Source organism: Lactuca saligna, chromosome 4, assembly GCF_052625555.1.
Source record: "Lactuca saligna cultivar CGN05327 chromosome 4, ASM5262555v1, whole genome shotgun sequence".
In the NCBI taxonomy this organism is placed as follows: domain Eukaryota; kingdom Viridiplantae; phylum Streptophyta; class Magnoliopsida; order Asterales; family Asteraceae; genus Lactuca; species Lactuca saligna.
Genome location: NC_136420.1, coordinates 113877716 through 113891663, shown reverse-complemented (window position 1 = coordinate 113891663; position 13948 = coordinate 113877716). Strand labels below are relative to the sequence as shown.

The window sequence follows — 13948 nt, the reverse complement described above, 5'->3', positions numbered from 1 at the left end:
TTTTTTGAAACTTCCAATGTCCTTTAATATATATAATAATAATAATAATAATAATAATAAAGGTTCGAAATATAATAACGCTTTACTTAAATACATATATGACTGACCTTTGGCTCCTCCGACCCATTACATTATCCATTGAGCTGTTTTAGCATAAAAAAACAAAAAACAAAATACAATTTATAAATGAATTAATTTATTTATATGGATTTATTGTTGTAACCTTGTAGGCTCATAGCAAGAATCAACGTTGATTCGAATTCGAAATGTGACAGCCCAAAAGTATAAACCCTGGCAAGAAACCAACAAACCGTGAAAAACCCTTGGAATGCGCACTAACATTCTCAGGCTTCCAGTTTCATTCACAGAGGTGTAGCATAGCTATCTGCAAGGAGCAACACAACGCACAATCGCGATTGTGCTAATGGATGATTCGCTGCAATCTGTGATCCCGATGTTCCTCTACTCGTCTTCGTCTTCTTCGAAGAATCTCATCGAATTTGAGCATTTGATTGCCAAACGACGGAATTCGTCTTCGTCTTTGTCGCCTCCGAGTGAGTTAGGTATGGAGATGTTTTCGCCTGCTTATTACGCAGCGTGTAGCATAGGCGGCATTTTTAGCTGTGGACTTACTCACATGGCGGTCACTCCGCTCGATCTTATCAAATGCAATATGCAGGTCGGTTTCTATCTCAATCTCTTGTCCATATGAATGTTTGTTGTATGAGTAGAAACTATTAGTTGAATCTATGAATGTGATGGTTTCAAAAATCTTATTCGAAGGTGCCTTTTACATTGCTCAAGACGATCATAATCTGATTTAGAGTAGTAGACACGTATGTGCGTCGTTGATACGCATCAATTTAGCTAATCACTTGCGAGGTTTATGATTTGTCATTAGGTTTCGTTTTTCATTTCGCCATGCCTTATACGAAATTCTGATCTGCAAGTGGAATGTATATTTAATACTGTAATTAATACATTCCAGCTTTATATATTGAGTTTGATAGGCGCATTACAGCAAATATTATAAACAAAGTTTTAGAGTATTTAAATATAGCTCTTGATAACCTCGATAAGCCATTCTTTAATGGCGACATCAGAAAGCTATAGGCACTTACAGGATACTAAAACAAGAAGATGAAATAGTAACAGGACATCAGAATCTCAATTAGGTCGTTATCAATTCAGTTTTGTATCCTGAAATTGCATACATATAACATATATCCAAATGTTCAGATTAACCCTGCAAAATTCAAGAGCATATCTTCTGGTTTTGGAACATTACTGAAGGAGCAAGGAATCAAAGGATTTTTCACAGGCTGGGTGCCAACATTGCTAGGTTACAGTGTGCAAGGTGCTTGCAAATTTGGGTTTTATGAGTTCTTCAAGAGAGCCTACTCAGACATTTCTGGTCCAGAAAATGCAGCCAAGTATAAAACTTTGATCTACCTCGCTGGTTCTGCTTCTGCAGAACTTATTGCCGATATTGCCCTTTGCCCTTTTGAAGCAGTTAAGGTTCGTGTCCAAACAAATCCAGGATTTGCCAAGGGTTTCTCAGATGGCTTCCCAAAGTTCATCAATGCTGAAGGCACTGCAGGGTAGGAGCATCATAAACATAAACTGTAACCAATTTTAGACCAATTGTTTCTCTATTTAATTTTTTGCAAATTCTTCAACAGGTTGTACAAGGGGTTGGTACCTCTTTGGGGGCGACAAATTCCATGTAAGTTGATAGAATATTATAGATTCAAGGAGAATTGACTGACAATTGACAGTGGCAAAAATGTAAATATGTTCAGATACAATGATGAAGTTTGCATCATTTGAGACAATTGTAGAGATGATATACAAGCATGCAATTCCCATACCCAAAGATCAATGTAGCAAAAGCTTGCAGCTTGGAGTGAGCTTTGTTGGTGGTTATGTTGCTGGTGTATTCTGTGCCATTATTTCTCACCCTGCTGATAATTTGGTTTCTTTCCTTAATAACTCACAAGGAGCTACTGTTGGCAATGTGAGTCATCATATATATATATATCCTCATATAATATTATTAAAAAAAAAAAAAAAAAACATTTATTTTTAGACACGTGGTTTATTAAACTTTGGTGCAGGCTGTAAAGGAGATAGGGTTGTTTGGTCTTTTCACACGTGGTCTTCCTCTTCGTATTCTAATGATTGGAACTCTTACTGGAGCACAATGGGGCATCTATGATGCTTTCAAAGTTCTTGTTGGCCTGTAAATTTCTTCTAACCTTGGACTATATTAGTAAAATTTTCTTCTTTATTTCCAATAAGAATATTAGAATATACAATATACATTGTATTTAAAAAGATTTTTTTTTTCTTTGTAGGCCTACTACAGGTGGTGCTCCTCCTATACGAAAGAAAACCACCAGACAAACTGACAAAATTGAGTGATTCAATATTTTCAACGAATTTTGATGGATAAATAGCATTAGTAGTCATTTAGGGATTTTTTTCCCTTACTATTCAAGGTTTTTGGTTAAACCTTTTTGTACAGAGTGTATTCTCATTCTCCCTTCATCTTGGCCATCATCTAATGAGGTGTCCAACTAATCGGGTAAACAATTTTCTCTGAGGTGTTCTGATTGCCTGATTTGTCAAAGTTAATATGGTTTTCTTCTTGACACAATGAATGAATTCGATATAGAATCAAATATACTAACATCATATGATATAAAAAATGTTTCTAACCTAGTCTTTACATATAAACAAATCTTAGATTCAAGTAAATCTCACTCAAAACTCATTGAACTCGATTTTCATGATTATCGTTCTGATCTTCAAAATGTAAATCCATAAATCACAAAACTAAACATCTACAATGAGTAATTGAACTTTATTATATGATTTGCAACAATGATCCTCCAGTTCGACATAAATTGTAGGGTTGCCCAAATACCAATCAATAACATGAAAACTAACAATTACCTTGAATTATCCCTAACCGTCGATCTTATTTGCGCCGCTTTTTAGACCATTTTTAAGTTGAATGAGATGGAATGTCAAGTTCGCATTCAATGAATGCCCATTGAACTATTGAATGGGAAAAGAAAATGTCACATTCTGAATTGTTTTATATTAATGGTAGTCCACAGAACAATTTAGAGTTCCGGATTACATGAAATGTATGAAAAATAAAACATTCCCCTAAAAATTTGGGAAACGCTTTTTTTTTCCTCGTGTATTTCCATTCACTTTCACTTTTCTTCTTAAAAATACTTGGGAACACACTCTAAGCGTGTGGAGAGAATGGGGAAATAACATGATGCTGAGTTGACAAAAAAAATACGGTTATTATACCCATTGGTCTTAGTTTTGCTCATCATAAGCCTTTGAATGTAAATTTCTTTTTTCTTCTTCAGAATGTTTATTTCCTTTCCATTTATTTCCAACCCAAAGAACACAAAAATACAACTCATAATCAACCTCAACTCCAACAATCAACCTTTCTCAAATTAGTATTTCTAAGAATCTCATTAGTCATTACCCCAAAAACAACTATAATACTTGAAAATACAATGAATCAATCCCCATCAAAAAACCCAAACCAGAATTTACATAGACCCCATGGCAAGGTTTTCTTATGCAAAATAAATAAACATAATATAACAAATCAACTTTTTCTAAATACTATTTTCTACCATTTTCTTTTAATCCACAGATTCTTTAACTTCAATGAGTTGATATATAACATCACACACTACACCAATGAACCTTAACCACAACCAATGTCTAAAGGGTACACAGTATCAAACACAACCCTAGCAAACACATGCCTCACTTCCTGTAAACTCCCCATACCTAACAACTCATAATCAATCTTCCCACCTTGCTTCCCCACAAATCCCACCTCCTTACCTTTATTAACACACTCAAATATCTTCACTCCCTTTAAATACAAATGCAAAGACACAAACACCTGCACAAATAAATAAAATAAATAGCAAACCAACTTTCAATATCCAAAAAAAAACCCTAATCAACTTACCAAATCAGAATAAGGTGCTTTGGGGTAACTACTCATTGCTTGTGAGACATAATACGAATCAGTCATGTTAGACAGTGCCCTATTAATAAACACCCCAAGATCCAAAACCTGTTTTTTCAGTGTCTTTAAGTCAAGATCTTGAGGCTCTGATAATTCATGGTAGATTCCTTTAGCATGTGGTTTGGAAATCCTTTTAGCTATGCTAACAGCTTCTTCCATATCTCCTCCATTGTTGATAGCAAGACTAAATACAGCAACAACCAAAGGGTCCCTTGGTTTATCTAATAACGCCATGTGGAACGCTAAAATTGCCACCCTGTAAACATATTGATTAGGTAGTGTTTGGTATTTGCATGAAGTAATTGAAAAAAGGAAAACACCGGAATGGAATATGCTCATTCGGTCATTCCATTCCCTTTGTGATTCCATTCCATTCCATCGTACCATAAACTACTATGACATGGTCGATCTGGTGCAAGGAGCTTATCCATGTTTGAAAACAATGACTGCAGTTTACGAAATAATAGTTAAATAAATATAAAGGTTAAAAATTTTATTTTATGAATAGGTTTTATTAAGCTTGATAAATACCAAGAGCATGTTAGTCTTCTTGTCACGTCTCTTAAAACCATCACGAACAAAATATGCAGCCTGAAAATACAATAGCATGTCAAAAACTCAAAATACATATAAATTAGTTAAAAATTAGTGACAAAAATGTTACCTGAATTGGTAAGAGTAATTCTAAGAGACCAAATCTCCATAATAACCTTAATGAAGGTTCAGCAGAACCATATGCTAACATGTAATTCACTTCCATAAGATGCCTCCCCTTTAACAAATAAACCCAAACATATCATAATATTTTAATTAATATCCATATCACACAGAACAACACAAAACAGAACAGGACAAAACAGAAAAGATCAGAATGTGAGAACATGACAGTCTTGTACTATGTTTGACCTGTATAGGACTGAGACAGACGTCAATAGGACAAAAAGTACAGGTTTTTGTCCTACACAGAAGAAGTAGGATAAAAGACGTAAATACCCTCCTCATTCTAATACCTTATCGAGCGGAAGAACAGAGTGTGCAAGGTGTTTTATTGCACGGGCGGTATCTCTTGAAAAACCAAACCCTAAACGAGCAGCGATTCTAATGGCACGTAGTATACGAGCTTCAACAAAGGGGAATATTTATTATTTAAGATTTAAGATTGAATAAAGCTTATTGGTTGAATTAAAATAAACTAAAATTAAAAAACTAACCACAATCTTCCACCAATGAGAAGCTGGCAGGATGAATAGTCCGCACCTAAAACCAAAATTACATTAATACCATAAAAAAAGTCTAAAGAGACTTAGTTTACAGAAAGTATACTTTAGCTTTTCTAATATCATCAATTCCTCCAACATAGTCATAAATTGTATTCACATATGGATCAAACATCAATCTGCAAAATGGGAACAAGAAAATGAATTATTATTATCGGGATTTAAGAAAAAATAGTTTTGGAAAAAAGAAAGAACAAAAAGATTCATGGAAGTGAACCAATGGAAACCAAAGAAGAAACCCGTTTATTGTTAAATCCCGTTGCATACAATTCCTCCAACGAGTATAATCTTTCTCCTCAAATCCTTCATGTCGTTCAAAAGCTATATCAGATTCCATTGACTGATTTCTATTTCTTGCTGAAGTGCTAAAACTAGAAACCTGTAAAACATAAGTCGAAATTCAAATAGTATTACTTGTAGTTTTGAAATTCGAGAATCCAATGAATAATACGAAGTTACAAACCTCTACAATATCATCACCAACATGCACATGACAAATAGGAAATCGTCTCCCAACAATCTCACACGAAGAAAAAGTTTTCATCACCTCTTTCAATTCTGCTGTAGTTAATACATCAAAGTCTTTTGGTGTGCGTTTTAGTATTAGATCACGTACGCAACCACCAACAAGGTAAACATCAAATCCTACACATAAACAATCATTTTGATTCTCAAAACTGATTTTTTTTTTTTTTTTTTAATTTGTTCTAAGTTGTGAAATGATTTACCTTTTCTTTTGAGACCATTTAGGACTATCCTTGTAGGCTTTGAAATCATTGAATTTGATATTCCAAGTTCCTTCGAGCTCAACCTTTTCCACTCCGATGCCATTTTTCTACCTTCAATTCGAAAGTACATGAATCACAGAATCAGATTAGGATCGTATCGATTTACATCAGACGAGAATTGAATATGCCTTTTTTAACGGAATCGGTGGAGAAACCATCTGGCTCGTCAATTGTTTCGATGGCTGCAATAGAACTCAGTCGAACCTTCACACACAAATGTAATGTTTATACAAAACTCAATAAAAGGAAAGAAAAAAAAAAAAAAAAAAAAAAAAAAAAAAAAACAGAGTAAATGGAGATATGGAGATTACAGTGGAAACGCGACGAAGGAGAGATGAATTGAGGCGAAAATGGGGATGACACGAAGATCCAAAAGCTAGACTAATTGCCATTTGGATATGGTATAAGGAGAATAATAAGTTATTAACCTGTCATATTTAGAAACTGGTAGTAGGGTTTTAGAGATGAAGAAGAAAGGGTTTAAAAGTTCAACAATACTGGTCACAGTTACAGAGCCAATGAAGGCGGTGAACGAAAGAGATACTTTTAGATATTTTTGAAAGATATTGAAGGGGGTTTCTTTGTTTGGGTTATGTTGGGGGCATATAGCCCTTTTTGATGATGAACTTGGGCTGCTAGATTTGGAATGGGTTTCTAAGACAGATTTATATGGGCAATGTCCCAAGACGTTATTGTTATCTGGCATCCAAAAAAACACCACCATTACTGCTTGAACACCGCCGCCGCGGTGTATTATTACGTGTTATGGTAGTTGTTTGGTTTGAATTGTGGAAAAAACTGTCACATTTTAGACTGTTAGTAAACAATCACAAAGTAAATAATAATAATAATAATAATAATAATAATAATAATAATAATAAGAGTAATTTACTGAAATCGTCTCTATGGTTTGATTAAAATTGTACGTTTGGTCCCTAACTTTTATTTTGCATTCGAATCGTCCATATGGTTTGATTTCGTTGCGTTTTTCGTACCTATAGTTTAGTTAAAATTACACGCTTGGTCCCTAACTTTATGTATGCGAGGGACGAAAAACGCAACAAAATCAAACCATAAGAACGATCCGAGTGCAAAATAAAAGTTAGGGACCAAACGTATATTTTTGACCAAACCATAGGGACGATTTTAGTAATTTACTATAATAATAATAATAATAATAATAATAATAATAATTTTTACAGTTTAACTCTACTATATATATATATATATATATATATATATATATATATATATATATATATATATATATATATATATACTAGCAGTGTACCCGCGCAAAGTGGCAGGGCGTGTAAATTCTTTCGGTGATATGTTTCCTCTACAAAAATGTTATTTTACAAAAGAAAGTACATGTCGAAGACAAAATAATCAAACTATGGTGTTATTTGGGAGACGAAGTCATTTTTTGTTCCTGGACGGTGGGCTTTATAGCAGAGGAGGGAACAAAGAGGTATATGCGATTGGAGGGATATTTGAATCAACATGCTAAATTTAAGGATATCTAAAAGGGTTCAAAATTTGAATGAATCCGGGATTTGAGGGAACCATATCAAATTGTTGAGAAATATAAGGAGATTTGATGATAAATATTTGAATTCAAAATGTGGTTAAAATTTAATATTATTTTATTAATAGTTACTTGTACTATCAGCTTCATCATTTGGACGTCTTAAAAAAATAATATTATTATAATCAATCTATTTTTAGAAATAGTTAGATTTCTTTTATAAGATAGTAAAGATATATATATATATATATATATATATATATATATATATATATATATATATATATATATATATATATATATATATATAGTTACAAAACTAGCATTTTTTCTTGAATCTTATACAATTGAAACCCTTATTTTTAACTTTCTCAAACCACATTCATTTGAAACTTCCTTTTTTAACTAATGCAACTCAAAAGTTTTCTTAATTATGATTTAACACTCAAAAGTTTTATAACTTATATTATGTTTAATTAGCATTTAGTGAAAAGTTTACTATAAAATGTCAATCTTTTGTGTCTTTTGTGTTATATAAAATCTTAGATATAAAAAGGATTTGAAGATATTGTGATTCAAAAGTTTTCATATAGTTGAAACATTCACGATCTAAATATGATGATTTGAAGAAATGAGTTATGTCGTATCGATAGTAATTGTAATATGATTTATTCTTTCAACCAAAACAAATGAAGCTTTTCTATTCTTTCTTTATAATCAGTTTCTCATTTAATCTTATATATGATTTGTGTGTATTACTTAATCTTGAACGTGACTCTCCAAACATCAATGTTTTGATTGTAATATCTTTCTGCTTCTTTTTTCAAGAAAAATATTTTGATTTCAGGTTAGTGAAGAATTATCATCAAGTTTCTATGGTTGAATGATGTTAAATGGAGAAAAAAGATTCATAAAATGGATATTAGTTTTTTTGTTTGAACAAAGTTGATGAATGTTATTTTTTTTCTTTTGATTTAAAAGTATGTTTATGTAACATCTTTATTTATATATTCAACCACGCAATGCACTTATTTATTTGATTGTAGTTTTTTTATTTTGATTATGTTTATTTTCTATTTTTTTTGTTGGGTTATCCTACATAATATATTTAAAAGACAATATTTAAAAGATAACATAATTTTGAACATTTGATATGTAATTATGATAGACTTATCATGATATGTTCTTCATATGAAACTAATTTATCCATATTACTATGACAAGAATTGCATGACATATATATATATATATATATATATTATATATGATTTGTTTAACATGTATATGCACCTATGTAGGTTATAAATTTATAATTATATATATTTATGTTTAATAATTGAAGGGATTAAAATGATGCATCAAAACCAATTATTTAGAAGAATATAATAATAATAATAATAATAATAATAATAATAATAATAATAATAATAATAATAATAATAATAAATATAAATATACATTTCCAAGTACCGCATTCATTTGAAACTCACACTACAACTCAAATGTTTTCTAATTATTGTATATTTCTTAGTTACAACTCAAGAATTTTTTACTTATGATTATTAATTAATAATCACTAATAACTTTTTATTTTCCTTTATTTATGAGGTTGTAAAGTTTTTCTCATTAAAAAGATTAATGTATTTGAAGAGATAAATATGAAGAGTTAATATAAATACTATAATAGATGTTTTAGTGTTTTTATGTTATTAAAAGTTATAGTGTTTATTTTTAATATTTTTTATTATTCGTTGTATATATATATATATATATATATATATATATATATATATATATATATATATATATCTTTTTTAATATAAATGTTATAATGGATGTTTTTCTATTCTTATGTTACTAAAAGTTGCAGTTTATATTTTTGTTCATACGTTTTGTTACCTGTTATATTATCATTTATTTGATATATAATTTACACAATTTTAAACGGTTTATAAAATTACCAAATAATTGTATATATCACAATGACTTAAAAATTAAATTATAATGTTTAATAAAGCTAATATGTTAACTATATGTCTGTTTTACTACTAACATTTTGTTTCAAAGTAGAAATTTTAAATAATAATTTGGTAAAATTTATTATTTTAACTATATAATTCTATTCTCTCGCAATGCGCGGTGATTCGCCTAGTATGTTTGTGTGTGTGTGTGTCTATATATATATATATATATATATATATATATATATATATATATATATATATATATATATATATATATATATATATATATATATATATATATATATATACATATATATATATATATATATATATATATATATATATATATAATTTTTACCTACACATTTTTCTCAATTTCAATTTTTACATATAACTCAACCAAATTCACATTCAACCGAGTATAGATCAAAACACAAGCACTCCTCCAAACAAAAACTGTAATAACCCAAAAGAGTGATAAAAAATTTCATTTTTAAAATCAATAATTTCGATCATCAAATTGTTCCAAAACATTCACAAAGTACAATATCAAAACCATCGAAGTAATAGTATCCAAAAAATGCGAAAATCATAATGGGATGATGTTGTGCCATCACATCAAGCTCTTCCCCTTTGTACTTAAAGTACCTGAAAACGAAAACATAAACTGTAAGCACAAGGCTTAGTGAGTTTCCCTAAAATACCACATACTAAACATACAATTGGGTCTATCTCTGGGATATATTCCAACCCAATAAGCAAATATGGGCCCCGCCTTAAGGTCTCGCACTGGGGTATATTTCAACCTGATCATACAATAGTGGGCCTCAACATGGGTTTGTTTCAACCCGATCATACAATAGTGGGCCACACCCTGTGGTTTATTTAAACATGACCATGCCATAATGGGCCTCGTCCTAGGGTATATTTCAACTCGAACATACCACAATGGGTCCCGCCCTAGGGTATATTTCAACCCAATCACACAAACATATATGTCACACAACAACTAGCATTCTGTTGAATCATGGGGCGACATTGGTGCCTTCGACCCATGGATACAGTGAGGAGACTCACCTTACGAACAAACGAAAAAGCTGCAACACACACTACTCCGAATACCAAATCTAACGGTCACCTTTACATATAACAATGACTAATACTTAGACTACAACTCAAAATACTCAAAATAGCCCTAGGTCAAACTTAGCCATATCCTGGTCAAAGTCAAAAGTCAATCGAGTCAACCCAGCTAAGTACACTGGGCGTACTCAACTCGTACGCACGACGTACTACACATTGACCAAAAATCGGGGAGCAAACCTTGTACATATAGTGTACCCTTTGGTATACCTGGCGTACGTATATACCACTCTTCCTTTCTAATAAGAGCTTAATCTCTTAAGCTCTTTCGTTCAAAATCTAGATCTAGTCCTCAAATGATGTCCTTAATCGTAAAGTTTTCAACTTTATGATCTTGCATGGCTATTAAGTGCTCAATACAAAAAACTCTAACTTCTTAACTCATTAAGATATCCTAGTCCATACATGGGGGAAAATAGGGACCAAGATTATATTTTTATGATTCTAAACATTCCAAAACATCTGAAAGGATAACTCAAATGAATTAGAGTAATGCATACTTAAATACATTAAGGTTATGGGACCAAAAAATGAACACAATCCATGGCTAGACAAGATCTAAGTAAAACTTCATCAAGATCAGAGCTTTTTATCTCCAATTGGTGCAAAATGGTGATATGCTCTTGTATTCAAAGTGCTTCACTCTTCTAAGATGGTCTCATCTTCCTTCTTTGTCCTTCAAGATCACTAAAATACACACTCAATGCTCAAATATGCTCAAAAATGGATTAGGGTTTACAAGAGTCGATATTAAGGGTGAAGGATGATGAAAGAAAGGTTTTTTGAGATATAATGGTGTTTAAATAGTGCACAAACCCTAAATATTAGGGTTTTGTTCTAGGCCACGTACGCCAGCGTACAATACATATGCCCAAGCGTACGTGATGAAAACGCACTTCATCTAAAAAAAATACTAAAAGGGACTAAATTGCAAAAGAATTACATACCAAAGGCATAAAATGGAATACATGGAAAAAAAATGTTACAACTCTCCCTCGCTTGAGCTAGACTTCGTCATTGAATTCTATTGCCACGAATAAATCAGAGTAGTGCTCTCACATCTCTACCTCGAGCTCCCAAGTCCATTCGGAACCTTTCTGATGTTGCCACTGGACCTTGACCAAAGACACCACTTTATTACGCAAGTCCTTCGTCTTCTTATCCAAGATCACCACTGGTCTCTCAAAATAATTCAGGCGATCATCAACTTGAATATCATCCAAAGGGACAACTGCATAATCATTGGCCACAAACTTCTGAAGCTAAGAAGCATGGAAAGTGTTGTGGATTTGACTGAGCTCGTCAGGAAAATCCAGTCTGTCTGTAAAGCTCTTCTATCGGTTGTGCGCGACCCGCAACCTGTCGCGCACCTACTGAATCAACATAGTAGTCTTGAGTACCACCTAAGTACTCCCCATGATCTGATGCCCGACCTCGCCCTAGCAAAACGGGGTCCTACACCTCCTCCCATACAACATCTCAAAAGGTGGTCGATCAAACCTTCTTTTGGAGCTTCTTTGGAGATGTATTGTAGGAAATCATCCCACAATATCTTCCCATAATTCAATGCATTTTCGGTGTAGATACTCCATATGATCCCCAAGAGCTTGATTCCCATATTATCGGTCCCTCCAGTCCTTCCTGAGAGGCGCCTAATCATGAAATGGCACACGAATTGCCAGACAGATGGTAACTGGTTCTTATTGAATTCACCAACACCTTTGAGCTTCTTTTAGTACCTCATCTGATTAAGGGTAGAGAACACATCGTTTGTGCTTGGGGAGTAAAACTTCGTTGATGGAAGAACCCTGAGATTAGAATCTTACTTTCTATTAACTTAGAAGCTTGCTTTCTATTAACTTAGCTTTCACAAGAATAAGAGAACCTATTCTTGGTGGTTTTGCATATTACAATCTAAGCCACATTTATGAATATGTATTTAGTAGATTTTGGGTTTAGAAGCTTTAGTCCAACATCGGTTTCAAATCCATAAAACATTAAGTAAGATGAGGATGGAGCCTTTCCATACTTAATCTTATAAAATGTATAATCTACTTATTAATTGGTATTTGTATTCAAGATACAATTACTCGTGATTGAAGTATTATCCCAAAAAGATTAAAGGATGATATTTCAACCGACTAGAAAGTAAATCATACCAAGTAAGATTTAATTCATCTTTTATTATCATTAAGGCCTTAGATGGTTCTTACCGGTTTGTATATCAACTTTTGAAATCTTCAACAAAGATTTTACAATTATGTTTTACCACGTAAAATCTAATTAAAACTACTATAGTTTTTAATAAAGTTGATTTGGTATCTTGTGCATAATCTCATACATTCATTAGAAATGAAGTCATACACCAAAGTATATATTTCATTAATTATTTTCTCAACACTTTAGTGAAAATATCATTAAGAATCCTTTACATATAAATAAGGTTCACATATGTCAAATAAACTACATTATTTTCCTTCAAAGATCCATTTCTTGAAGTTGAAATATGTGAATTCCATTTATATGATAAAGATAACAATATCAACGATGAGTTTAATTTAAAACAAGTTTAAATCAAAAGTGTTTGCATATAAAACTTAATTTTATCTATAAAAATGTTGATATTTACTTCACAATTCTATTAAGAGATCTAGTCTCATAAATAGAAGTTAATCATTTCAAAATATGAATATTATCGTTATGAAAAATGATTAAGTAAATTATCAAACATTTGAATAAAATAACCGAGACATCAGTTTAGACATGTTAAATTAAAACATACATTGTTCCAAAAAAAATATTGTTTTACATTACAAGTCATTTATATTCTAAGCATAAATAATAAATTAAACTCCTAGAGTGTAGTTCCAACTTGCTTGTGCTCAACCTTGTTACTCTTTAATAAATATTTGCAAGCCATTTACAAATATTAGATTAACATTTAAGTACCAAGTACCTAAGTGTTATATAAAAAGTATGAGTTTTATCTAGTAGATACAAGAAGTACTAATATCTTCCAAACTTTCTTTTCAAAGAAGAGGAGTAAATCCTCTTCCAATGTCTAGTTTCTACACAAAAGAAACAAGATCCATCTATGTGGGATTTAGTAGACTTCTTGGGCTTAAAGGTGTTCAATCCATAAAACATAGGCCTCCTGGATCACACAAGGT

General features: G+C 31.7%; 2 protein-coding genes across 2 annotated transcripts; one reads left to right on the top strand and one right to left on the bottom strand.

Moving 5' to 3' along the window:
• The first annotated feature begins 217 nt into the window (after positions 1-217).
• On the top strand, positions 218-2659 carry LOC145042621 (mitochondrial phosphate carrier protein 3, mitochondrial-like). Its single transcript, XM_078991076.1, has 6 exons — positions 218-679; positions 1240-1601; positions 1683-1726; positions 1803-2017; positions 2118-2242; positions 2358-2659. The coding sequence occupies exons 1-6, from the start codon at positions 425-427 to the stop codon at positions 2422-2424; spliced, it is 1068 nt and encodes a 355-aa protein (XP_078847202.1). The 5' UTR covers positions 218-424; the 3' UTR covers positions 2425-2659.
• Positions 2660-3491: 832 nt separating this feature from the next.
• LOC145042620 (Polynucleotide adenylyltransferase family protein) lies at positions 3492-6761 on the bottom strand. Its single transcript, XM_078991075.1, has 13 exons — positions 6455-6761; positions 6272-6347; positions 6084-6194; positions 5819-6000; positions 5595-5734; positions 5402-5474; positions 5290-5335; positions 5089-5198; positions 4743-4850; positions 4610-4669; positions 4463-4524; positions 4019-4334; positions 3492-3949 (listed from the first exon to the last, which is right to left on the bottom strand). The coding sequence occupies exons 1-13, from the start codon at positions 6533-6535 to the stop codon at positions 3746-3748; spliced, it is 1569 nt and encodes a 522-aa protein (XP_078847201.1). The 5' UTR covers positions 6536-6761; the 3' UTR covers positions 3492-3745.
• Between the last annotated feature and the right edge of the window lie 7187 nt (positions 6762-13948).